The 27,334-nt window shown below is 33.2% G+C and overlaps 1 protein-coding gene across 2 annotated transcripts; it reads right to left on the bottom strand.

The window, feature by feature from the left end:
* Positions 1–416: 416 nt before the first annotated feature.
* On the bottom strand, positions 417–26,427 carry LOC106104681 (contactin-associated protein like 5-3). Of its 2 annotated transcripts, none has more exons than XM_013284810.1 (30): positions 26,213–26,427; positions 24,769–24,900; positions 24,028–24,250; positions 23,088–23,224; positions 22,170–22,321; positions 21,548–21,611; positions 20,646–20,930; positions 19,119–19,225; positions 17,907–18,521; positions 16,652–16,832; positions 15,883–16,000; positions 15,146–15,294; positions 14,362–14,564; positions 11,393–11,604; positions 9,887–10,101; positions 9,202–9,375; positions 7,381–7,606; positions 6,755–7,002; positions 5,730–6,158; positions 4,932–5,135; positions 3,953–4,170; positions 3,808–3,887; positions 3,335–3,447; positions 2,916–3,119; positions 2,196–2,386; positions 1,398–1,550; positions 1,192–1,308; positions 987–1,122; positions 705–832; positions 417–575 (listed from the first exon to the last, which is right to left on the bottom strand). In XM_013284810.1, exons 2-30 carry the CDS (start codon positions 24,875–24,877, stop codon positions 465–467), a joined length of 5,502 nt encoding a protein of 1,833 aa, XP_013140264.1. In that variant the 5' UTR covers positions 24,878–24,900; positions 26,213–26,427; the 3' UTR covers positions 417–464. The 2 variants fall into 2 exon arrangements, with proteins under 2 accessions (XP_013140264.1, XP_013140263.1); XM_013284809.1 differs by having other exon boundaries at positions 9,887–10,116.
* Positions 26,428–27,334: the final 907 nt, after the last annotated feature.

Below are 27,334 nucleotides of genomic sequence, written 5' to 3' on the forward strand. Positions count from 1 at the left end.
AATCACAATCAGGATAATTCTCGCTTTTGCAATTAACATAAGGTTTTATTTTCTTTATTTCAACTGAAAGATGTACAGAAAGAACACACTACTGTTGTACATAGTATTTATTACCTCCATGATTCATTGAAAAAAATATGAATTACGGATATAATATTTAATTATGTAAAGAAAGCATGATAAGAATACTTATCCAGGATTTTGGTTATTTTTTTTTGTATCCTATCCATAAAATTATGCGTTAGGTAATGTGTTTGTTACCATTACAAAATACCGACGTGAAAATTATTCTTCAATAATTGAAATATAACTAAATATGGCCCATGGTTTTAAATCGTCCGTTAGTATACTTTCCACATTGAATCTTAAATACCATCCATTTATAGCAGTTTGAGAGCGAAAATGAAAAACAATGATGCAACACTAGATCATGTAATATTAACATTAATTAATTACAAAATTATTTAGGCACTCGTAGTTAGTTGGATTGAATTTTCTTCATCAATTTTATACGGTGATTGCGAAGTCATCACCGGTAGTCCGTTATTATTTTTTTCGGGCAGGTCATTTGGTTCCTGTGAAGAATACAAGGTAGTTAGTTCTACATTTCCGTGCATACGAAGAGAATTACATGTAATGGCTTATAAAATTTTGTTTTTCATTCATATAAAAAGGAGATACTTTATTAACCATCTCGCTATTACCGTTTTCTCTTCACTTGCTATTTCCTCGTCATCTTCTGAATCATTTTCTGAAGTATCGTCATCTTCGTTTTCTAATGTTTCATCTTTTTCTTCTAATGTCTCAAAAGCGACATCTTTATCTATAATTTCTGAAAGAAGTTTGATTTTATATTTATTATTCGAATTATTGCAAATAATTACGGAAGAATGACTGATGACCAAATTCTTGTTACTAGACTTTAAACTTAGAAATGTATATTTCTGTTAATTACAAGACATGCTTCCATCAATCTTAGATTATACCTCTAAATCTCAAAGAACCCTTTCTGACAACTGGTTTCTCATCGCTGGTTTCCACGATTACCGTTGGGGTTATATCTATTGTAACCCCATTTGCTTTTAATTCTTCTTTTACCTGGACACCATCTTCTTTATTAAGCTGAAAAACAATACCATAATTATAATATGACAAAAAATTCAATGTTTTTATGTTATTGGAAATGTGTACCTGTAGAAACGAGACGCTGGGTTCTTGCAGTTTTATAGCTTTCTCTTTATTTCGCATTATATTTTCATCGGTTTCTTTTTCTAAGCGTAATTTATGAGCTTTGTGGGTCCGCCACATCTGTTGAATTAAATTGAAGTTAGTAACGCTATCTATTAACGTGAAGTTTTATCAGGTTTCCTGGCAAGTAGTATTATGTTTATACTCACATGTGAACCACAATAGAATAGTCCAAGTAAGAAAATAACTATTAGAGCTATGAAGAATTTATCTGTATTCTCTTCCTCAGTGTCGGGTTGTTGGTGTATAGAGTCGTACGGTGCTCTTGCCGGTGGATCTTCAACCCACGTCTTATCGACACTCTGTTAAGGAATAAGTTAAAGTTAGTGCCAGTTTCTACTGAAACACTGTCCTTATGATTTAAGAGACAAAGATAAAATTATATTTTATAAGTGTTTCGTCATTGGAATACAACGACATTTTAACACGACGAAACAACAAATGTGTGAGTTTATATCTGAAAGAACCTTATAACAGTGGTAGAACCCGCTTTAATATCTTTGCACGAATAGGTCGGCTCGCCTCCAGCAATACCACGACCACACAGTAACAGGCGTAAAGTGGAAGCAATTGGAAGCAAAGATGAGTGTTGTGCCGGAGGCCCAACGTTGGTCCCTTTTTCTTGCCACCCTTTTTCGTATAGGAAAAGGATGGGAAGGGAACATGGACTTGACGCTGGAGGAGATGCATAGGTAGGGGAAATAGGATCTTAATGTGCTTCTCTCCTTACATCGATAAGGGTTGGCAATGCATCTGCTATTGCGGATATCTGGGTAGCGGTCGCTTCGCCAGTTTGGCGGATTTAGATGATCGCTTGCTGGTTTGCCAATTTATGACGTAAAAAAACCTGATTGCTGTTTTAAGAGGATTGGTTAGACCGTTAAACATTTGATTACCGTTTTAGCTGTATTGGGTAGTAGTTTACATGACTGTATTAGCTAACTTACGATAAGGAAGCTTCCATTGTGTGTCGCGAGCTGATCCCGCTCCGGCCAGGTGTCGTCGAAGTCCGCGGAGCACTGCGCGCTGCGCACGCCGCGCGCGTTCACCGCGTTCACCTTCTCGGCGTCAGAGCGAGTGAACAACATGTACTCTTCTAATGGTTTCATCTCATAGTCGTTTAGTTCAACGAATATGTCTATATCACAATTAGTACATTAAAATCTATGTTTAAGTAATTTATAAAAAATCTAACTAACATTACAAATGCGAAAGTTTAGATGGATGGATGTTTGTTAGAGTTTGTAGACGAAACTGCTGAACGGATCTCAACGAAATCTGGTAAAGATATAGGGGATAGTCTACGCAGACGGAGTCGCGGTCAAAAGCTAGTTGGTTATAAAGCAATCATTCTATGCCATTCATACAAAGCCTAGAAAGAAAAAAATAGTAACTCCAGACTGAAATCAATCACGGAATTAATTCTTTGAATATTAAATAGCAAATTTTAATATGTAAAACTAGTTGTTACTCGCGACCTCGTTCACGTGGAATAAAAAAAATAGAAAATATAGCCTTTGTTACTCACTGGTAACGTAGCTTTATAATGGTGAAAGAAATTTTAAAATCGGCCCAGTACGTTACGTACGTTTTTACGTTAATCGGATACATACAAAAATACAAATCTTTCCTCTTTATAATATTAGTATAGATAAAATGTAACATACTAGATAGACATCCGTTATAACCCTTGTAAATCATAAGTCGGGGGTCAGTGGTGTTGAGGCCCCCTATTTGCACTTCGTTAGAGCCCACATCAAACACCTCCCAGAGGCCTTGAGGCGGGAGTTTCTCGAGCGGCACCTCTATTCTGTCTATTAAGAGCTTCGCTTCCTGACCTATTCTTGTATAGTACACAGTATGGCGGGCGCCTGACGACAAATTCAATTTATTAATCACATATTGTAGCTTTGTATGTATACAAGTAAAGTAACTTACATTAATTTTATTCTGACGAATGATATGTAAAGACGTTTGTATCTTATAAAATTTGACTGATATAAATTCCGAGGAACACTACAAGAGAATGAAACAATATCCACTTCGTTTAAGAATATTATGTTTTGTAATTAGTAATTAATTTTACCATTTAGAAAGTTTCTATTCTTTACTTCAGCGCCGTAAGCGTACTCCTCTCTGTCCTCTTCAAACTTAAGATATCCATCCTGTGTTATCGCCACAAGTAAATAGTAGCTACGTCTAAAAAAAAAAAACATTTTAAACTATCGCGCTTAATTGCACGGAAGAGCCAATAGCCTAATGTTTTCATTGTCGTTAACCAAATCCTAGCACAAGACTAGACCTTATTTGGCATTCAAATTAAAGGTCTCTGTTTAAAAAATCTACTAATGTATTTAAAAAACTTATTAACTTTATTATTGACTTAAAAATGTTTACATTAAGTTTCGTTACCTCCCACATTTAATGAATGTTGTATATTAAATTGTCAGTTCATTTGCTATCTTGTTACAAAATGTCATACGAGTATTTAGCATTAGTTAATTACCTTAAAGTAGTCAAGTAAAAAATTTAATATTTTATTAAACCATATCTACTTACTTATTTTCAGTCTGTACCAATAAAAGAACTGTATTCTTCTGTCTGAGATCATTACTAGAAAAGGCCAATTTTATTTTTACCTGAAAATGAAATTTATTTTACTTCCAAACGTTTAATGTAACCATCAAAAGGAAGTCATACTTACTTTAAGCACTGGACCTAAGAGAACAAATCGCCGCTGGAGAATACTCTCTCCATTGAAGTCGGCACCTTTCTCCTCCATACAATACTCTCCGAAGTAACTCGTCAGTTCGCAATCACAGCTGCTCTCCTGATTAGTAAAGTCCTCAGTACAAACGCCGCCATTCTTACAAGGTTCAGAGTCACATTTCATATTACATTCTGGTAGAACTCCCGTTAGATCTGAAAATGTGGATAGGTTTAATTTTTAAAAGATACCTTACATCTATAATGCATAATGCCATCCATTACTAAGTATAACAGAGTGAAATGAAGTTGTAAGAAAGACTTCTAATGTTTAATTAAGGGTGATCAACAACATCTTAGCACAAGTTTATATCTTAGTTGGAATAGTACAAGAAATATTAGTGAATCAACAAATGTCTGCTAAAATTTTAAACAAAAAAACATTGCAGCCTTTAAAATTTATAATCAGGTAACTTTACTGCATAAATAATTTAAATGAACAACAGACTTGTTTAACGTAACTTTATTCCTCCTCTTCTGTGAAAGACTTGGCTTCTGTATTTACAACAACAACGATAACACGTTGTTTTCTTGCTTAAAGTTTTGTAGAGCTTCTTATCCTGATTAAAGCTTTAAAAACAACCTACTAAGATTTTAAATTCTGAAAACTTTAGACTGTGCGGGATTTCTTAGAAATTATAAAACATAAAACCTAAATAGCTTATTAAATACTGGAATATTGCTACGTCTGTCTGGTGGTAGTTTTTATTGACAACTAGCTTTCGCTCGCGACTCTGTCCGAATAAAAATAAAAAAAAAAGTAGCAAATTTCATCGAGATCCGTACTATACGTACGGCAATTTAGGCTATAAACTCTAACAAACATATATCCATCCATCCTTTTAAACTTTCACATTTATAATACTAGCAAGATAAGAACTAATTTAGATGCTTGTTCAAGTTTTTTTGTGTAGTACCTTGGTCTATATTTTGCAACGCTTTTCTCGACAGATCAACAACGTGGTCTGCTATTTTGAATCCTCTGACGCAGCCGACGTATCCTCCTTGCGGCAAAATGTGGGCTCTCGGCGCCAGATGTAAGGAGTATGGATCATAACCTCCGAGGTTCATTTGGAAGTAATCTGTTGGTGGCGCTGGCGGTCGTTGTGGGCGTATCACCTCTAAAAATATTAAGTACAACCTATTGCACATCTATTGACTTCGTCCGCGTGAATTTAAAAATAATAAAAAATATATACAGCCCATGATACACACTAATAACGTAGCTTTTTAATGGTGCAAATTTTTTTTAAATCGCTCCAGTAGTTTTTTAGTTATTGTAATACATATTAACCAATAAAAATTAACTTTATAGATAATTTTGAAATACCATATATGCTAATATTGCTTACGAGATATATTATAAAAGTCACATTAAATTATTATAAACAAACCAGCCTTGTTCCTAAGAATTAGATATGCGTATATAATAAAGCTATTTTTTAAATTATTTATTGTTAAATAGAGTGAACAATTACAAGTATTATCAAGACACAATTCCATCAGTGTTTCTCTTTGTTGTAACGCGTTTCACTTAGTAAACCTTTTCAAGTACTTTGAAATTGTAAAACTAAAATTTGCCCGACACAAATTTAGGTGAGACAATAAACGTAAACTACCAACTCGAGTTTAAGTTCGCAATTTCTATTTACACAACTACAGCGACTACATTAGAGATAAGCTAAAATTTCAGATGTTCCGGGAACAAAACTTACCTAATTCTGGGTTAATCCAAGGCTTATTGGTATAGTTTGATAGAAGTTTCGCTACTTTCCGGATTGTATTGTTCTTATCGTTCACGTGTAAAGTTGTCGTGTTTTCTGTTCTGATGATAGCGATCTGTACACTCTCTCCTTTATTTATTTTATCATAAGTTACATTTAATTCGATAATTTCGTCTTCATCATTGAATAGATAAACAATTTGTGTTCCATTGTGAATGAATAAATGTATGAAATTATTAAGATTATCATTAGCATAGAGTACTAAGGCGTTATCGTCATATGTTCTTAGATTCATTAGGACATTTTCCGTCATCATTTTCTTCAATCTATGTTTCTCAGCGTCTGTTTCGTTGTCGACTAAATAATTCTTTTTTAAATAAGCTTCTTTCGTTTGAAATGTTAATGCCTTTTCGTTTATATCTGTGGAACGTGTTTTGAACATTACGCGGTGCGGAACATCAATTAGGATTCGACACGATGTTACGTACGTAATAATTGCTATTGTGCATACAAGATATTTCCTATAATATAAGCCATTACTTTATGTAATTGCTAAAGTGTCCGCTGCGATGATTTATAAAAGCTGTAAAATTTATTATCGTAATATCTCGAGATAAGGAAGGATATAAATAATTTTATTAATGATTGTAACATTGTTTCATCTGTCGTCGTTGAATTGATAGTTTAATGTAAGTGATTAGAATTTGATTTATTCGCACAAGAAAAAAATTACGTTGGCTTTAGGAAGAAAAGTTTTAATAACGTTAAGTTTGTTTCTGAATATTCATAAGATTTAGAAGAAGCAATTCTTAGAAGTCTCTAGAATATGTACTAACGTTTTTCCTAGCATTGTTTGTATATTATTGTATAACTAGCTTTTGCCCGCGACTCTGTCCGCGTAGAATTCATCAAAAACAAGTAGCCTATGTGTTCTTCTAGGCTATTCTCTACATCTGTGCCAAATTTCATCTGAACTTTCGCATTTATAATATAAGTAAGATCAGTGTAATACTTACTTTCTTCGCAATGCACACCGAGATGAGCCCAGGGATTTTTGCAGATACATTCATAAGTCGACCAGAGTTCTTTGCAAGTCGCTTTATTCTGACAAGGGTTTGGTACACACGAGGGTTTGCAGTCTTTAATGATTTCAGACAAGTGCACAGACATGTAACTGTATATGTCTAGAACTTCCCCGTTCACGACTAAACCTCTAAAACAGCCTATTAGACCTTGATGTACAGCAGATTTCTTCAAATGTTCCCTGGAAATATAGTTTTATATAAATTTTGTGCTCTTGCGAATTATCTTGTTTTAGGTCTCAACAAACGGCATCACCAATTTTACTTATTATGAATACTTTAGGTAAAATATGCAAACTAGAATAATATTGTGAATTTTGTTTTAGACTAGTTTACGCCCGTGACTGCATTCTCGTCGAATTAAAAAAAAAGTAAATAGCTTATGTGTTCTTACAGACTTTACTGTACATTTATGTCAAATTTCATTGGGATCCATTCAGCTGTTTAGGCTACAAACTCTCAAAACATCTATCCATCCATCTAAACTTTCGCATTTATAATATTAGCAAGATTGTAGGATGGAACAACGTAAGTTTATTTAATTCAACAAATCAACTTACGCAGTAGCACCTCCGATAAACATTGACCCCTCGAAAGGTCCGAATTCTTCTTCTTGCAGTAAATTCAGCATTTGGTACTCTGTGTTCAGCATGAATCGGACGTGATAGAAGTTGTAATCTATCCATATTTTGTGCCACTCTCCGCCGTTCAGCTTTCTCTTGGAGTTGATGACCAGTTTCCTCGTAGTGCCAGTGTTCAGTGTGAAGTTGAAGGTCAGCTCGTGTTCTGGAAATCAGGAATTTATAGTTAGAAAATGGCATTTTAATTTGATATCCTTAACACGTGAATTAACTAAAGTTTAGGAAAATGTTACAATTTTAAAGTAATCCTGATCATATTGTAGACATGAAAAGCGTATAGTAAACATTTATTAATACTAGATTTCTGAAAAGTCAGTTTTAATAATCTGTAGTATTAATTATAATGTATACTAATATTATAAAAAGGAAAGATTTGTATTTTTGTATATATTATTTTTGTATATTGACTAGCTGTTCCCGTGCGATTTCATCAGCACAAAATTATTTTATTGTTTACATGTGTCAAATTGTCAATTGCAAATGTCAAAATGACATGACATGACAAAACTTGGCAACCTAGCTTCCTTGATGTTGGCAGCAACTTATGGTCTCTTTCCCACATTAGGGTTTTTATCAAAAATATTTACCACTAAGTTTAATGACTTGAAAATATGTAACCTAAAGCATAACGTAAGTGTAGGGCTTTTTATAAAAAACGAATTTATTCAAAAATATGCTGTAATTGCTGACATCTTAGGCAACAAAGAAGAGTGTGTTTACGCTTTATTATAATAGTATAGATAAGTCAAAAATTGGACCGATTCCAAGAATTCTTTAACCATTGAAAATCTTATTTGTAACATAGACTATACTTTTTATTATTTTTTTTTAATTTTGCGGGTGAAGTCCCGAGCAACAGCTAATGGTTTTATGAATGTCGTGTTATTTTCGTATCAAGTTTTTACTAGTATTCTCTTTGTTATATTTCAGTACACAAAGGATTTTGCAAACATTGAAATATGTTTGAAATTTTCCATACAGCGGTCTCCCGCGAGGTGTAATACTTTGCCAAACCTCTGGCAAAACGAACCTTTGTGTTTTTATTTGTTTAATTTATTACAGATTCGAAACATTTTTAGGCTCGGCTGAGAAATATTGTTTACCGATACTTTATAACATGGTCTGCCAATTCACGTATATGTTTTTAATCCGCGCAAATTTAAGGTAAAGTTAACAAGGTTGGTTTATTGTTACTACACACGAGCATTGAATCCGGGTCTGAAAACACAAAACTATAAGAGCCTGTCCCACTAGCTGATAGAGGCTCAGATAGCTTAAAAATGACGTCACTTTCAGATAAGGGAACAAATTCCGATATTTCCATCACATTTTTACACGTTGGATTGTTATCAGACAATTTACGATTCAGTGGAACTGGTCCTTAATCTCGTAAACTAGGAATGCTAGCTTAATAAAGAAATAAATTAACATTATTGTACAACAATATGATTTTTTTGAATTTCAATGTGTTTGAGTTGGCTTCTCGTCTTTCCATTAGTATGCTGTACACCAAGTTTCTTATACGATCCTCGTTAATATCTCCATTCCTCTATGTAGGAGAGAGAAACTAAGAAGTAATAATACCTTGATTTAAAGAATATTTAATTTAATTAATTCATTAATCTAGCATTGTCAGTCTAAGAAATTTTTAGGTTTTTTAAGTGACCCGGATTCAACGTTCTTGAGTGTATTTAGTCGTAATTTAAACAGATCCAAACAAAAAATTGTTCTTATATTTACCACTAGTCAAAGCGACCATAAATGATGGATAGTTTGGTCTGATTGGCGGCTGGAACAACAAGATGGCGCTGGTTCCGGTTGTTCTAAAACTGAAGGCAATATCTCCTTTCCTCCATCCGGGCACTTCGATGTAGGATTGCGAAGTTGTGAATGTTACGACGTATCGCTGAGTATCTGGTGAATAGAACATTATGTTGATCAAAAATTAAAAATGGTCTAATATAAACAAACATGAGGCTAAAACTATATGGAAATATCTTATAGCGGATTTATTTTCAAAATTTACTCAAGCGACCTTCAGACCAACTATGTAGTTATTAGGTTTTTTTTTACTATTCTTCAAAATGTATCCTATGAAAGTTGAAATAAAGGGTCAACTGGTGTAAGTTTTTAACTTTAAAATAGTCTTATATAATTCTATCAACTCGTGGAAATACCAATTGTGTAAGAAATAAGATCTTAAATAGTTTAACTTCTGTGTAATAACTAAAGGGATTTTGTCAATTACATCTACCAGCTTATTTCTTCAAAGGCAATTCAACAAATTGGTTATTTCTGGATTTATTTATTTTCGTTGTTTAATCAAAGTTACTCTATTTTCCAAACACCACTATCATTTGCACTGTCTCATCAGGTTGGAGGCGACTTGACTTAAAAAAATAAGTAAAAATTTTTTTTTACATACTTGTCTCAACACATTCCAAAGGCCCGAGAGTGATTCTACCCTGGGCTTCTTCTGTCAAATCTTTCTGCTGCAGGAAGAACATCTCCGTGATGCCGAGACTCTTCGGGTCTAGAAGGATGCCTTCATCCGCATGCCATTTGTTCTCGTTAGCGTCGCAGTTGCAGGACTTGGTGGGGTTGACGCAAGTCGCGTTCACTCCGCACGGACAGTAGCCTCTGGTAATTAAATTTCTTTCCGATGAATGTTTGGAAAGCATTACTCCCGGATAAGGTTAAGTTTAATTTTAAAATAAGATAATGAAAAGCATAGTTTGTTTGTGTTATTACTTCGTGATTATCTTGTGGTTTGTTTTTTGTATATAAGAAAAAAATTACTTACATATCTCATATTACAAAGAGGAAAGATTTGTATTTTTGTATGAATTAAAATAGTTAAGAAACTACGGGGGCAATTTCAAAAATTATTTCACCATTGAAAAACAACATTATCAGAGGGTAACATAGGCTATATGTTTTAAAAATTTTTTTAAATTTCACATGGACGAATTCGCAAACAAAAAAACAGCTAGTAAGGTATAATCATATATTTCATTAAATTTAATTATATATGAGAAGTAACACATCAGTGTCTTAAGTAGTAGTTAAGAAATAATAAATAAACTCTGGAAGCAATAAAGTGTATATAAAATCAATACATATAAGGGTAAAAGGTCAAACGTGCAGAAATTGTAACAGCTAAAGACCATCAAATTAGCAATAAAAAGGATCGCAGGATGTAATCGCATGTGGGTATTCACGATTTAATTTTCGCTAAGTATTATCGACCTTATCCGATTGTGATTATTGACTCGAAAAGGTACCGGTGATAAAATTTAAGGAAGGTTAAGGGTCGTATTAACGGATATGAGGGCCGAAGGAAAACTACCGAATGGTCTGCAAATTTAGGATTCATTTGTTCAATTCAATTGTTAACATTGACTGGATGTCTTATATTGTTATCTTACTAATATTATAAATGCGAAAATTTACATGGATGGATGTTTGTTAGAGTTTGCAGCATAAATTGCCGAACGATCTCAATTAAATTTTGCATAGATGTAGAGGATAATCTGGAAGAAAATATAGGCTACTAACTTTTGTTTTTTTTTTTTTTAATCCACACGGACGGAGTCGTGGGCGAATGCTAGTTATCTTATAAATAGGTTCTTAGTTTTTTTTTGTATTGTACCTATGTTTTACTAGCTATCACCAATGGCTCTATCCGCGTAAGATTATAAAAAAATAGCCTATGTATTCTTCCAGACTATCTATATACAAATATGCCAAATTTCATCGAGATCCGTACAGCGGTTTAAGCTACAAACTCTAACAAACATCCATCCGTCTGAACATTCTCATTTATAATATTAGTGAGATGTCCAAGAGAAGCAAAAAAATCAATTACATCGGTTTAGGAGTACATTTCTAGATAGCATAGTGATGAAGAATTAAAAAATATTAGAATTACCTTTTAACATTTCCTAAATAGTCTACGGTATCGTTCGAAGAAGATATAAACCACGTAGCACTATGAAGTTCCAGAGGCGCCATGTTACAGTCGTATTTGATGTACTGACGACAGAACAAAGAATGAGAGATCAGTTCTTGTATCATTTCAGCTGAGAATTCTCTATACTTTATCTTAAAGCTGAAGTCTTGACCTGACGCCGATCGCACATCCTGGAAAGTTTAAAGAATAGTTTAAAAAGGCATCTTTCTAATATTGCTATTTGTACATTTTTTTATAACATAAGATGGCAAACGAGCAAGCGGCCACCTGAATCTGCCAAAATGGCGAAGCGACCGCCGCCCATAGACATCCGCAATTGCAGATGCGTTACCTACCCTTGACCAACAGAGGAGGAGAAGCACATGAAGAGAACATCTTCCCTTCCTATGTATCTCCTCCTCAATCAAATCCACTTCCCCTTTCCATCCTCTCCTTATAAGAAAAGGGTTGGCAAAGAGAAATGGACTTAAATAAGGCCTAGACATAGATGGAGTAGTCTTATAAAAAGTAAGGTCATAGCATCGTTATTGGATATTGTTAACTACAAACAATTCTAGTACTAATATTGACAACTTAAGCACAAATAGCGTAATGGTTTGGAGTACGGACTACTGATCTTACGGTCGAGGGTTCGAATCCCGCCATTCGACTATTGCCATGAACCATATCCCAGCACAAGCCTAGAGCTTAGTTGGAATGGTTAAAGGAAATATTAGTAAATTAACAAAAATCTACTAATATTTTTACAAAAAAAAAAATTAAATAAAAATTTTGAAATCTATTAATTCATAACTGCTTTATACGTCTATCTATACTAATATTATAAAGAGGAAAGATTTGTATTTTTGTATGTATTGAAATAACTTAAAAACTACTGGGCCGATTTCAAAAATTCTTTAGAAAGGTAATTTTTCTGTGAGTAACATAGACATTTTTTATTATTATTTTAATTTCACGCGGGCAAAATCGCGAGCAACAGCTAGTTAGTAATATTTTAATTTGTTTCCTTATGAAACACAATACAAAAAAATATCATTATAAAGTTTTACAAAAGAAACTTGTAACTTAAATTAGACTTGATATTGTGTGCTTTTAAGTTATGTTTTGTTCTCACACGTCTCGCCTTCAAGTATTGACCTTTAAAACTTTGCAGACTTTAAAGCCATAAAGTTTTTTTAAAAGGAAAGTCAGAGTTTACGTCATAGATGCAAATATATTGAGGTAACATTTATTAAAAACATATAACATTAAGGGTGAGTTGCATCAAATCGCTGGTTATCGTAAAAGTTATAATAGGGTTACAAGTGCAAAAACATATTCTCACAGAGGTTTTATGTGTTTTTCGTTTTTACAATGGAAACATTTAAACCTGAATGTCACTAAAGTGTCAAGTTGGTGTCAAGAATGACATTTACGTAAATTAAAATGTTTGGAAATTCATGTTTCGCCGATTACATTTATGTATCATACGCATGGTATTTTATAGTGAAATAAACTTTTTGCCCACGAAGATGGAGAAAATGGCAAACTCTTGTGAAAATAAACTAGTTTGGGCCATTATTGAAACTGTATTTACTTTACTACTCAAATATGTAGCAAAAATGAAGCAATAAAATTATACAAATATAAATGCATCTTATTTATTTTCCATATTATAAATTGTCCTGTCAATGCATATTATAAATTGACCTTTTATAGAGGACATTTTTTTAAATAAGAGAAAAGGGACAAGCGCTGTTGCTATGGCCCTAGACACTCGAAATTTGTCCAAACTGAATGTTTGGCCAAATTTCGAGTTCCATCTTGGAAATCCATTATTTCCGAGCACGCAAGACTTTATTCTTCTGGATTACGTATAGGATAATAGTAGATATTTTCTTTATCCATTACTTTTTCCATTATTTGTGCTTTTGAAGATAAGAGCTTGTGACAGTTGACACTACCGAACTGACACTAACCGTAACGCTAACTGTAACCGCCCAAAATCGGGCGGTTATGATTAGTGTCAAATATGACGTCATTTTGACCAGCGCAAAACTGGTGTAGCGAATATCATGAACATCCGAAGACGTAACCATCGGGAATGTGCTGGTTAAGGTTTATAGTTAGTTGATGTAACTCATCCTTAGTAAATTTTAAGATTATTCCAAATATTACCATTTCAAATAATTTTAACTTTAACGGTAACCGGCGATATGGTGCAACTCACCCTAAGACTGCATTAATTTAAATTGAAATGTTACTTAAATATATAGATTTTATACGAAAAAGAAAATGATTCAAGTTCGATGCTAAGTAATGAAGGCTTTAAAATTAATTTGCAGGCAAGTCCCCGCGGCTTAAAGTGCTTGAAGAACCGTTAAAGGGCTTTATTGGAAAATATCGATTTTACTTAATATTTTTACTTTGGTCTTATCGTAACTTTTAATTGGTTTTAAGAATGAATCACTGATGTGGACGTAAAGACAATTAATTTAAATTTAAACCTTCTAGTTATAAAGTATTAATTGAAATTTGCAACCTTTTATGTATAGAATTAAGCATAAAAAAACTATCTTAAACCTTGAAAGATAACTTGCAAAAATATACAATTTTGATTAATTTGAATTAACTAACAATGGCGATAAAATAATTGAAGTATAATCCAATCTTATAATTTTAAAAGATAGTTTTGTTTAAAAGTATACTAATAGAAGTTAAGACTACTAAGGGCCAGTCCCACCACTGGCTGATAGAGGCTTAGATAACTTAAAAATGATTTCACTATCATAAGCGAACAAAATCCGATATTTCAATAACATATTTTACTGGTTAGATTGTTATTAGACAATATACAATTTGGTGGGACAGGCCCTAAATGTAATTACGAACATTGTGTTTTTTTTTTTATTTCAACATGGTATTTTAAAATGAACAGTGTAACTTACCACTTGGCTTGGGAGGTTATGTTCCACGACAGTGGTAGATGAATCCGCCTCAATCTGGAACTCACATTTGACATGTGCCGGTGGGAACTTCCCATTGCCATCAATGTCTATGAGATAGACGTCATTCCTTGTATATCCCAGCAATGCTAATTCTTCACAAGTCTTTCTGAACGTCGCGAAGTGACAATTCTCTCCAATATAACCTGGAATTATATATTTTTGTTTACAGCACATTTAAAGATACTTAGGACATGTCCCACCAAATTGTAAATTGTCTGACAAATCTAATTTGTAAAATATGTGATGGAAATACCGGATTTTTTTACCTTATCTGATAGTGATTTCTAAGCTATCTGAGCCTCTATCAGCCAGTGGTGGAACAGTCCCTTAGACGTCAATAGTCTAATGTTTAAGGGTACGGAATACCGTTCTCGCGGTCGAAGGTTCGAATCCCGTCCCTTGACTATTATCGTGAACCATAACCTAGCACAAGCCTAGAGCTTATTGGGAATGGTTAAAAGAAATATTAGTAAATTTACAAAAATCTACTAATATTTGCTTATTTAAAAAAAGAGATAATTCGGATTTCAAATCTTGCGAGTGATTAAAATCAGGCGCTTGATGGTATTATACTTTAATTTGAAAACAGCACGTCAATAAAAACTAAGTCTGTTAATTTTGATGAACCAGTTTCAGTCCACCTTCAGTCCTTGTCTTATTTTGCTTGTCCACTTCTATTTTATTTTATTTTATTAAGAGGTGCTGAGTACAAGTAAAACTTTACCAGTATTATCACAGTTGCATATAACTCTATCTTCTCTGATAGAGCAGATGCCGCCGTGTTCACATGTATTGGGTCTGGTGCAGGGGTCCACGTAGCGGCAGTCGTCTATCGCCACCTCGCCCACAACTCTCTCTGTGTTGATCACGAACCTTACAATATTAATAGAGTTGAATTGAATTCAAGAAAAAGAAAAAAAAGAACAATTCGTTTAGTAACTAACGTTCAAAGACTAATTGTAGTCACTGTATTTAGAAGTTTTGAAAAACATTGTACATCTCACTAATATTATAAATGCGAAAGTCTAGATGGATGTATGTTCGTTATAGTTTGTAGCCTAAACTGCTGAATGGATCATGATGAAATTTGGCTTAGATATAGACAATAACCTGGAAGAATATTTTCAATGGTGAAGTCGCGGGCGAAAGCTAGTTTGACTTTAATATTCTATGTTAGATTAAGTAGGAAACTCATTATCTGCTTGCCCTTGTCCTTATTAAGGGTCGATATAGAATATACTGCTCTTCCATACATTTCTAGCAGCCGTCATATCTGAATCCACTCCCTTTTGAAGCTTATCCTCTTTCACACAATCCATCCATTCTTTCTTCTGCCATCCTCTACCTTTCTAGCCATCCATATTCAATCATATTAAATAAATAAAAATTTAGTTAATAGTTATTATGCGTAGTTTTGCAGCGTTCCTTAAAACTTAAATGTACCAATTGCGAGCGTATTACCTTGGTTCTATAGTGAGGCCGTTTATTTTAATGTTCCGCATGCATCCGATCAAGCCCAAATTCGCAGATTTTAATCCGCTTCCAATTACTATTTTATCTTGAAGTTGAAAGTCCAATCCTGTTTCGAGGACTCAATGTTATTTGTATGTTAATTAAAATTGACTTTAACCTTATTATTGCTTGGGTAAATTCTGAATTAAAATGGGTATTGTTAAGAGTCTAAATAATAAATGTTATTTGGCAGAGGGTTATATATAGACTGAACTAAGTTTCTGGACATTCAGGGTAGGCAACAATCTTTTAAAAAAATAAACTATGTTTCCAGGTTAACGGATTACATTGATATTTCGCAAAGTTGTAGAACATAGTCTGCAAGAACAAATCGCCAACTAATTATGTTTTTTTTTAATCCCTTCGGTTTTTTTTTTATAATATAAGATGGCAAACGAGCAAGCGGCCACCTGAATCCACCAAATTGGAAAGTGACCGCTGCCCATAAACATCCGCAATTGCAGATGCGCTGCCTACCCTTGATTGACGGAGGAGGAGACGCAGATAAAGAGGACATTTCCCCTACCTATGCGTCTCCTCCACCGTCAAATCCATTTGCCTTTTCCTTCCCATCCTTTCCTCTTAAGAAAAGGGTAGAAAGGGAAAGGGACTAAAATGAGGCCTCCGGCACCACACTCATCAGACGAAACGCGGAATTGCTTCCACTTCACGCCTGTTTTCTGTGTGGGCTAAAGCTAGTTTTTATTATATGTCTTACCGAACATTTGTGCATGTTTATTATGATTGTCAACACTCAGTTTAATCCTTCCTTTCCTATAGTCAAGTTCCACGGTGTGCCAGTCATTACTAACGTTGAATTTCACTGATTTTAGTACGGTTACATTCGTTCCTATATCTGGTACTAATTCAAATCTTATTTCTTCTTTCACCATTCTAACCTGAAAGCAAATGAAAATTTGATGTTAAAATTATTAAATTTCTATGACTGGAACACGTATTCAAAATTATTTAACTATTTTTTTAAATATGTGAGGAATGGCGTAATTTTAAAATAAAAAAAAATCGTACTTATATTATACATGTGAAAGATTAGATGGATGGATGGATGTTTGTTGGAGTTTGAAGTCTAAACGGCTGAACGGATTTCGATGAAATTTGGTACAGATGTAGAGGATAGTCTGGAAGAACACATAGGCTACTCACTTTTGTTTTTTTTTTTTAATTGCACGCGGACGGAGTCGCGTTCGAAAGCTAGTTATTAATATGAACGTCACCTTAGTTTTTTCAAGGTTGACATTTACAGGAGTTAAAACAGAAACGAAAAGTTTCCACTAAACGATTTGTTATTCAATGTGTAATGCAAATTTGATTATTTTATTTAATTTTAGATTTCTTTATACGGGACATTTTATTTTGTTTGTTGTTAATTTATTCAATATGAAATCATGCATAAGTTGTTTATAAATTGCAAAATAGATATAACAGAATTACTTGTGCTTATCTCATGAACGTGATTTTATACTTTTATTGATCTACGTGTCATTACACGAAGACCTTGGGTGACAACTTGCATCGTATATTAACTAAGGAGCATAAAATTTAATTTCAAATGTATATTTAAACATTATGTTCTTAACATGTGGGAAATAATCTGTTTTTCTTTGTAGAAAAGAAATATAGGTACTAATGGAAGCTTTTAGAATCAACATTAATAAGTTTTTACTTACAGATTTAGATGTTTTTTAAATACAACGATGGTTTATGTAATCCTTAAGTACGCTTTGTTAATTTGAATATCCGACATTAGGAACAAATACAAGTATTTTATTGGTCAAAATGTTGAAAAAGAGTAAATATTCTTAACGAAAAATTGTATACGTAAAGCAATCATTATGGCAGAAAAAATCCTCAAACTATAGAGGGCGTACTGGACCGTATACTGCACAGAGTACAATATCATATTATTGGTACAGTTGAAATTTCACGATAATATAGATACTATGACTACATACCTCCCAATATCCTTGTCCAGTTGTTATCTGGCTGTAAGCGAGAACAGCCATATTCTTACTTGTTTTAAAGTCGAAAATCAAATTAATGCTATTGCTCTGATTCAACGGCCACCATATATGGGACGTTGCGAAAGGGTAAGTTATCGGTATAACCTCAATATCGAACTCCTCAAATTCCGGATCCAATACCCCAATGTAATGAACTTTAGGATTATTTTGCTTCAATTCATATAATATCGATACGTCATTGTAATAAACGTATTTCAAATTACCAGCGAAGTTATTGAAAGATTGCAATCCTTTCATTTTGTGTAGATCTGGACCTCCGCATATATAAATTTCAGGGTCGATGCAAACGTATTTGGCGTTACCTGGTACTTCATACGTCTCTGTGACGTCATCGAGGTATACAAAAGCGTATTTTTCTTGCAATATGACTGTCAGATTGTGCCATTTGTTATTGTTAACTTTCTCTCCTAAATAATCCTCTACAGGACCGTCTCCTAAGTCTATTTGTATGGCTACCTTTTCTTGGTGAATAGAGAGAGCGATGTAGTGATTTTTGTCGTCTATTTGACCGCTGGCGTAAAACAAGGCTGAATCGTCGAAACGAGTCTGTAAAGGTCGTTTAGTTGTTTATAATATGGCCGTGTTAGCGAAACCTGCTAAAACGTCTGACATTTAAATGTTCTTTTAAGATAATTTTATTATTGTATCTATTTTAAATAAATAATATTATTTCAGTTGCTAAGCGATACTTGCTTAATGTTCGATCGCAGTTCGTAATGTTTTAAATTATAATCATCCCTGTATACTAATGCTACTTTTGTTTTTTGGCCCACCCGGTGTAATACCACGACCACACAGAAACAGGCATGAAGTGGAAGCATTTTCGCGTTTCGTCTGATGAGTGTGGTGCCGGAGGCCTAATATTAGTCTTTCCCCTTTCCCTTTCCACTTTCCTTTTCCCTTTCCACCCTTTTCTTAATATGGAAGGATGGAAAGGAAAAGTAGATTTGACGGTGGAGGAGATGCATAGGAAGGGGAAAAGTGTCCTCTTTCTGTGCGTCTCCTCTTCCGTCAATTAATGGTAGGCAACGCATCTGCAATTGTGAATGTTTATGGGCAGCCGTCGCTTTCCACTTCGGTGGATTTAGGTGTTATATATAAAAAAAATCTTTAAAATTGTATGTGACTGTAATAAAATAATACCTTGAAGTGCAGGCTGACTCTTGTATGTGTAGAATGCACGCGGTCCTTCCAATCATAAACCCGATAAGACACGTAACTGGAGCCTCGCAGCGTCAGAGCTGTCGCCGCTGCGAACAGAATGATCACGTAATCATAATTATAAATCGATTACAATTTGTGAAAGCGAGTGAAATGATTATTTAAAGTGGAGATATACTACAGTATATACATAAACTATTTGATTTTTATACACTAGTAAAATAAGGGAAAATGTCCTATTTCTATGCGTCATGTTACTATGCATCTGCAAATGTGGATGTCCATGGGCAGAGGGCTCTTGTTTGTTGTTTACTTATTTCTTTACTTTTTTATTTATTTATTTTTGTTATCGTTTCTTACATATATGTAAATACTGGTGTAAATGACATTTGCTAGTATTATTATTTATTATTATTATTATTATTTATAATTAAAAGATTTAGGTTTATATTACATTTAATTTTAGGAACTCAAAACCTATAATCTACATTTTATTCTAAGTATAAATTAAGTATGAATTAAGCTTATCATAAACAATATTGACATTTTTCTTGAAAAAGTTTAAGTTCATACCAAACAGATTCATTTTATTTGTGATGTATTCAGTTAATCTATTAAAATTGTAACAGTTTCGTATTAGAGGCGAATGCTGTCCGAGGTTAGTTCTACACATCGGAATATAAACAGTCTCTTTGTAAGACAGTTTGTCTGTCACCTTATACTATAATTAGGGAAACATTTGATGAAAACCAGACTTAGATATTCTGGAAGTGCTAATTTAAGCACATAGATAAGTGGTTATAGACATATAACAACACATTAAACTAGAATTTATTAGTGAAACAGGTAAAAAATAGACACAACCAGTTTTATTTAGATAAGTAGAATGTTACATGTATTGGGTATTCGTTTTGTATAACGGTGAATGGCTATTGATAGACGTCTGTTGACAATTTACCGTAATCATAATTACTAGGTTTATTTATACTGGTAATAAATGAGGAACATACTATAATCTACTCTAGTATCAAATAGATGTGAAATAAGTGTTACCTAAAGGTTTTTAATATTAAGAGCCCGTCCCTGATGATAGAGACTCAGATAGCTCAAAAATGACGTCACTGTTCGATAAGTGAACAAAATCCGATACTTGCATCACATATTTTACACGTTGGATTGTTATCAGACAATTTACAATTTAGTGGGAGAGGCCCTAAATATAGCCAAACATTGTGAGTTCATTGTTATCTACCACAGAACATCATGATCGTAATTTTTTTTCGACTTCGTTGGCGTGAAATTACAAATTACAATCATAACCTATAGTACTCAGTCACATAGCTAGTTAATGGTAAAATAATTTTTGATATATGCCCAGTAGTTTTTGAGTTATTCCAATAGGTACAAAAATAGAATAATACAAATATTTCTTTATAACATCGGTATAGACATTTACATTTTAATCGTCAAATGTTCATGCAAATCGAATAATTACAAGTATATACTTACTAAATACATCACATAACTGTTCTTCGTACAAAGTACCAAAGCAATCGCATCTATATCCATTGTATTCGTTTATACATCTGGAACCTTCGAAGCAGAGGTTTTCTACAGTTCTGCATTTATCAGAACATCCTTCGTTAACGTTTTCATGTTTTGTAGCGATCAAAGGCACTATGGGGAGCAGGTCTGACGCCGCTTTGCCGGAACTTAAAACCATATCGCTGATACAACCGACAAATGATTCAATAATATATTTAACTCCATGTAGTTTCTCTTCGGAACTTAAACCTGTAAAGAATTATTTATTTTTATTTACCTATACTCTATACTATTATAATAAAGCGTAAACACACACTTCTTTGTTGTTAAAGATGTCAGCAATCGCAGCATGTTTTTCAATAATAATTGTTTTAATAAAAAGCCCTACACTTACGTCATGCTTTAGGCTATATATTTTCATGCCATTAAACTTAGGGGGTAAATATTTTAGATAAAAACCCTGGGAAAGAGACCATAAGTAGTTGCCAACATCAAGGAAGCAAAATTGACAAGGTTTGTAGTGTCTTGTCATTGTACATTTGCTGTTGATAATTTGACAAATGTAAACAATAGAATAAAATTTTCATAATTTCATGCGGATGAAGCCGCACAGGAACAGCTAGTAGTATTATAAACGCGTTTTATAAAGTTAATTTCTACAGGTTTACAAGCAAAAAAAGTAATGTAATTGTTACATCTCTAAGAGTAAGTTTGCGACAAAAATAATTAATAGAAATATGTAATTTAATAAGAACGCAGTATTTAAATTGTAGATACAATATAGACCTGTTAGGTATAATATTATATGGTAATAGAATACTAGGTAAATAAGGATTATTAGAGAGATGTAATTAATATCAACTTACCTCCAATTAGAATCACAGAGGTCAGGTTGTCCGTGATACCGTAATTTGTGTCGAAACTCAAACCCTGTGCCAAAAACAGAAATTAATTTTTAATTTAAAATCTCTGTTTACACAAATATCTATACTAATATTATAAAAATATAAGATTTGTATTTTGTATGGATTGAAATAATTAAAAAGAACTTGTTTCATTAAAAATATATTCACCATTAAAAAGCTACATTTTTCAATTTGACGTGTACGAAGTCGCGAGCAACAGCTAGTTATAATTCAAGCGAACTAAGCTATACAAAATTATATTAAATTTAGACAATTTTACAATCTCTTTAAGTGACAACAAAAAGATACAAGACGTAAACAAATATGAGCCAAATTGAATCCTTAAATACATATTGCATTTATACATCAGTCTTTTCTTCCTTACGTAATGGACTTTTTTTAAAAAATCGTTTTTTTTATTTTTCTCTTAATTTAAGTTCAATTTACTACCCGTTTCAATTTATTTTATTGAAACAAAAAACGTGCATTTAAGGGTTAAAAAATCAAATATTCTTAGCTAACCATTAATCAACATAAAATGTAATAAATCGTACTCAACATATGTAATTATAGTTTTACGTACTTTTAAATAAACTTCTTCTTTGAGCTGGTCGACTTTGGCGATCAGTCTGGCGCCGTGCACGTCTATAGTGACGACGACGCTGTGCCACTGGTCCCTGTTCAGCGCGCGCCCAACTGTCACTGACGTCAAATGTTTGCCAAACACGTGGACAACTGGAAAACATTCGAAACGTTTTAATATTTGCGGAATACAAATATCTAGTTTTAAGTTATCAAGGGTCTATGTTTTGGGCTCTGATGAGAAGGGAACATATTTTTTTTAAGTTATCGAGGTTTGAGTTGTCGAGGTTTTACTGTAACATAATTATTACGTCTGCATATGAATTTTACAGGTTAGGTCTAGTTACCCTTTCATGCTCAAGGGAAATATTGTTCCCTTCTACAAAAAATCGTCATCGATTATTCAATTATTATTGAATCGATTTTTTTTTTATTACATTGAATTATAGGAAATCTATACACAACTATGTTTGAATGTTTTTCTAGTGATATTCTCATAGTTTACACCCATAATACTGTTGTATTTGCATATTTAGTTTCAGCATCTTTTGGTCCTGTAAGGTTTAAATAACATAGAAGGTATTTTCATTCGTTTTACCAGCATTAGAGCGGGCACACAACTTTCACTAAACTATCGCACAACTGTAGCGCGATTGTCAATTGTTTCGCAACCTTCAATTATTTAGTTGCACAATTAAACATCGACTAGTGTGCGTTCCATATAAGCTCATAGGAATCAAAGCGAGACTGAACAGTTGTGCGATAGTTTTGTCCTGCGACTAGACTATCGCACGACTAGTCCACCTTTGTGTGCACGCGCTCTTACGAAGTTTAGTCACAATGAATTGACATCTGTTTGAAGGTTAATATTAAGTTTTGTTTTTTACGTAAAACTTTTCTTTTAACCATTTTTACTTACCTTTCAACTCTCCTTTCTCCACGATCACGTATAAAGCGTACGGTTGCATTTTGAAAACAGGATTCTTGACATTGTGATACACCAGAAGTCCGTGAGGTAATCTTGTTCGGAATTTGAACGAAATTTCTCTGCATAGCCTGAAACATATGAGACAATTTTACAATATTTGTATCGTGGTTAACAATTTAATATTGACAGAAGTTTTGCGTTGTCTTTGACTTAAAGGAGCAATATACTGGAATATTAATCTATATCTATACTTTAAATATAAATATAATATTATAAAGAGAAAAGATTTTAATTTTGTATTTTCGGGTGTATTGTAATATCTCAAAAACTATTGGGCCGATTTCAACAATTCTTTCACCATTAAAAAGCTAGGTTATCAGTAACATAGGATATTTTTATTGTTTATTAATTTTATGCGGGCGAAGTCGCGAGCAACAGCTAGTATACTACTTCGCTATTCACGGTTATAACTTTAAAGATTCAACGCTAAACCGCTTAGTGAATCGACCTATTCATGCAATTCAATAAATTTGTAAGTATATGTACTTCAAATAAAACAATTTTTACAGTAATATCATCAGTACACACTAGTACTAACATAAAACAGATACTTTCATTAAAAATAAGTAAAAAAAAATGTTTAATTCCAAAGAGTTTCAAAGATATGTAGAGGAGGCATAGTGGACACTGCATTGTTACATAATCTCAATTTATTATATTAAAAACAAATGCCAATAGGTTTTTTGTAACAATGTTTAGTCTATTTTACAACAAAAGATGGAATTTAATATAATATTAAAAAGTTTTATTACATGTCAATAAAGACACGAGGTGGCACTAAACTTGACAACTATAGTACTTTTCAGAGAAAGTACCGGTGAAAAAGTTAACTATGCCTCATCTATATTGTTTAAATGTCTGTTGAATTTACCTTAATTGAAACCTTTGTATGATATCACCATCTAACTGTATGTATGTATTATCTTTAGCGAACATAAACGTCTGATGATGTCCGGACTCCGCGAACGTGAGGAATCTGTCTCTATCGCTGGGTGGTATCGGAGGTATATTTGTGGCGTACGTAGATGTTGAGATGTTCGTTGTAGCGACACTAGATAATGTTGATGACGGCTGTACTGTCGTTTGCGGTAATGCTGAAAAGAGAAACATTTAGAGCGGGCATCCGTGAACTATCACAAAACTGTTTAGTGGCTCTTCGATTCCTATGAGTTTATATAGTGCACACACTACTTGATGTGAGGTGTGCAACTAAACTTAAATGTGTTGTAAAACAATCGACAATCGCACATCACTTGTGCGATAGTTTAGTCAAAGGTGTGCCCACTCTAACCATTAGAAATGCGTGGACAATTTATTTCAGAATCAGATAAAGTTAGTTTGGGATACTATTGTAGGAAACTTCTAAACAATAAGTTGTTTAGAAGTTTCCTACCCTCCTAGTTGAAAAAAAAAATACAAGCATATCATACTAATATTAAAAATAGAAAGTTGAGATGGGTGGATGTTTGTTAGAGTTTGTAGCCTAAACGGCTTAACGGATTTCGATGAAATTTGGTGTTGATATTCGGTGTAGGGTAGACAATTAATTTCTCGGCTTTTACATCATGGTATTATTAATAATATTATTGGTAAAAAGGCAATCAAAGGGTACCTTTCTCATCGGCCGCCAAGTCCACCGGCATACTCCCGTCAACATCAGCTGTTCCACAGAACATCAGGAGAGCAATTAACTTCAACCCACTTCTGTGCCACGCTGCCATGCCGCTCGATTAATGTCATTTATCTGCAACATTTATTAAACTTCAGTCTAGCAAATAATACGTTCTCATTTGTCTTATAATATACTAGCTGTTCCTATGTGGCTTCATCCGCGGGTAATTATAAAAACTTTGTTTTTTTGTTTACATTTATCAAATTCTCAATTGCAAATGTCAAAGTTACGGTTACCATAATAACATTGCTTCTTTAATGTTGGCAGCTTGTAGTTTATGGTCCCTTTCCCCCATGAAGTTTTTTCTAATATATTTACCTTTAAAGTTTAATGGCGTGAAAATATTTAGCCTAAAGCGTGTCGTAAGTGTAGTGCTTTTTATTAAAGAAAGAATTGTTCAAGAATATGCTGTAATTGCTGACATCTTAGGCCACAAAGAAGTGTGTGTTTACGCTTTATTATATTAGTATAGAAGTATAGATATCGATAGTTGTAATATTATGTTATTTTCTTTAAGAGTGATCATTATATTATGAAATTGAAAATATTGGCCTATTGTGTGTGTCTACTGATTGGTTTTAATTCTTGATTAAACAAAACAATAAAAAAAATGTCTTCTTTTCCAAATGTTAGTGTTAAATCATGCGATTAAAATGGGAAAATAATAATGTAATCTCAAAGTATTTATTCATATTCAAACAAACAAATATAAACCGATAGTGTATTGGTTTAAAATAAATTCAGAAAAGAGGTAATATTTACTGTCGATTTATTACCGACTTATATATATATATATTAATATATTAATATTGTTTGTCTATAATATATTAATATTGTCTCCAAATGCACAAACTGTTGAATTTACATACGAGAGTTATTTCTTTTTAAAAATCTATTTCCTTTTCTTCTATAGTTAATTTTGTATCGATGTAATTTCAATCATTACTCGGTAGTTTTAGGGTTCAAAATGGATTAACGTCACTAATAGTATAGGGCATTGAGCGGAAACGTGGAATCAGAGTTATACACACATGAGTGTTGGACAGCTAACACGTCCAGTATAACTTGATCCGTCCAGATGAAACGTTTTCTTTTGCATTTTAGTTAACAGTGTTTTATTTGGCAGGAATGTGATAGGTCACGTGTGGTTGGGTGTAATGTTTGGCTCAATTGGCTTAAGTAACACAGACGTCTTCGTTCGAGGATTTCGGACGGTATATTGACTTGAGAATGTAGATAAAAAAATTGAAGAGCATTTGAAATATAATGTAATAAACATCAATTAACTAATTTAATTCAACATATTGAAATTTATTTCTAGTCATTATGGATTTAATTGTTAAAAAATACTTTTCTTACATGTAATTTATTTTAAAATACTCACGTGTCAATAAAAATAACCTCAATTGTTTAGAGAGACACTTAAAAATAAATTAATCTACACACAACTTATCGAACAGCAACACAACAGAAGAATAAAACAATTCCGATTCTAAATTCAAATTATTTTCACTTTTTATTTTTAATTTGTTAATTTCATTGTTTTAGTGGCCAGTACTTTTTACAAACTTTTAATGTGAACATTGCCAGTGGCATGGAGTCCTGACAAGCGCGCACTGGAGTGACTTTAACAGTACGTAATCACACCTACAATTTGTCCTCGTGGGTCACCCCAGTCAGACTGAGGACACAGGACATAAGCGGAGCGACGGAGGACGCGGAAATCTGTATTAACAGAGACGAATCGATTTTGTTCACGTAAGGAATATTTTCTTCATCTTTTAGTTGGAATGCTAAATATTTTTATGTTTAAAGAAGTGCTTTATTTAGCATAGAAAATTACACAAGACTAAATCAGCCTTTATGATTTGTTGTTACCTTGTTATAAATGCGAAACTTGGCTCGATGGATGTTTGTTTGATAGAGTTTGTAGCCGAAATTGCTGAACGGATATTAATGAAAATTGGCATAAATGTAGAGGTTAATCTGGTAGAACACATAAGATACTTACGTTTGTTTTTTTTAACTCGCTTTTGTTTTTGACGGAGTCGCGGCCCCAAGCTGGTTATGTAATATAATTCGTCCGAACGTTAAAAGCGCATACATCAAATGCACTTCCTACAAAACGCACACGGCATCGCATGCGCTACTCCTTTATTACTAACAGCAATTAGCATTCGCGGCCCCTTTGACACTCGTGTTTAATTGCCAATCAACATTCATTTGATTAAACACACTATCTGATAGATTCCACAGATAAATGATATTTATTTTAACATTCTATTTTAGAGTTTATTGCTTATTGTGACAGATAAAATTAAAAATAAAATTGTAATGGGGATAAACTAGTTCTTTTGATCTCGCTTAACAAAATGTCTAAAGAAATTGTTTTATACTCTGTGCGTACTCTGATCATATTTGATAATAATATACGACTACTACTAGTGACGACTAGTGAGGAGGTTCCTGTCTCTGCAGCCCTGACCACTGGTTGCTTGAGTCATCG

This window comes from Papilio polytes, unplaced genomic scaffold (genome assembly GCF_000836215.1).
Source record: "Papilio polytes unplaced genomic scaffold, Ppol_1.0 DF823510.1, whole genome shotgun sequence".
Taxonomy (NCBI): domain Eukaryota; kingdom Metazoa; phylum Arthropoda; class Insecta; order Lepidoptera; family Papilionidae; genus Papilio; species Papilio polytes.

Coding starts and splice junctions, on each gene's coding strand:
- LOC106104681 (XM_013284809.1), bottom strand. CDS start 24,877: ATGGCAGCGTGGCACAGAAGTGGGTTGAAGTTAATTGCTCTCCTGATG. Junction 21,612..22,169: donor AAGAAGAAGTTTATTTAAAA/GTACGTAAAACT, acceptor TTTTTGGCACAG/GGTTTGAGTTTCGACACAAA. Junction 6,159..6,754: donor CGGTGTGCATTGCGAAGAAA/GTAAGTATTACA, acceptor CACGTTCCACAG/ATATAAACGAAAAGGCATTA.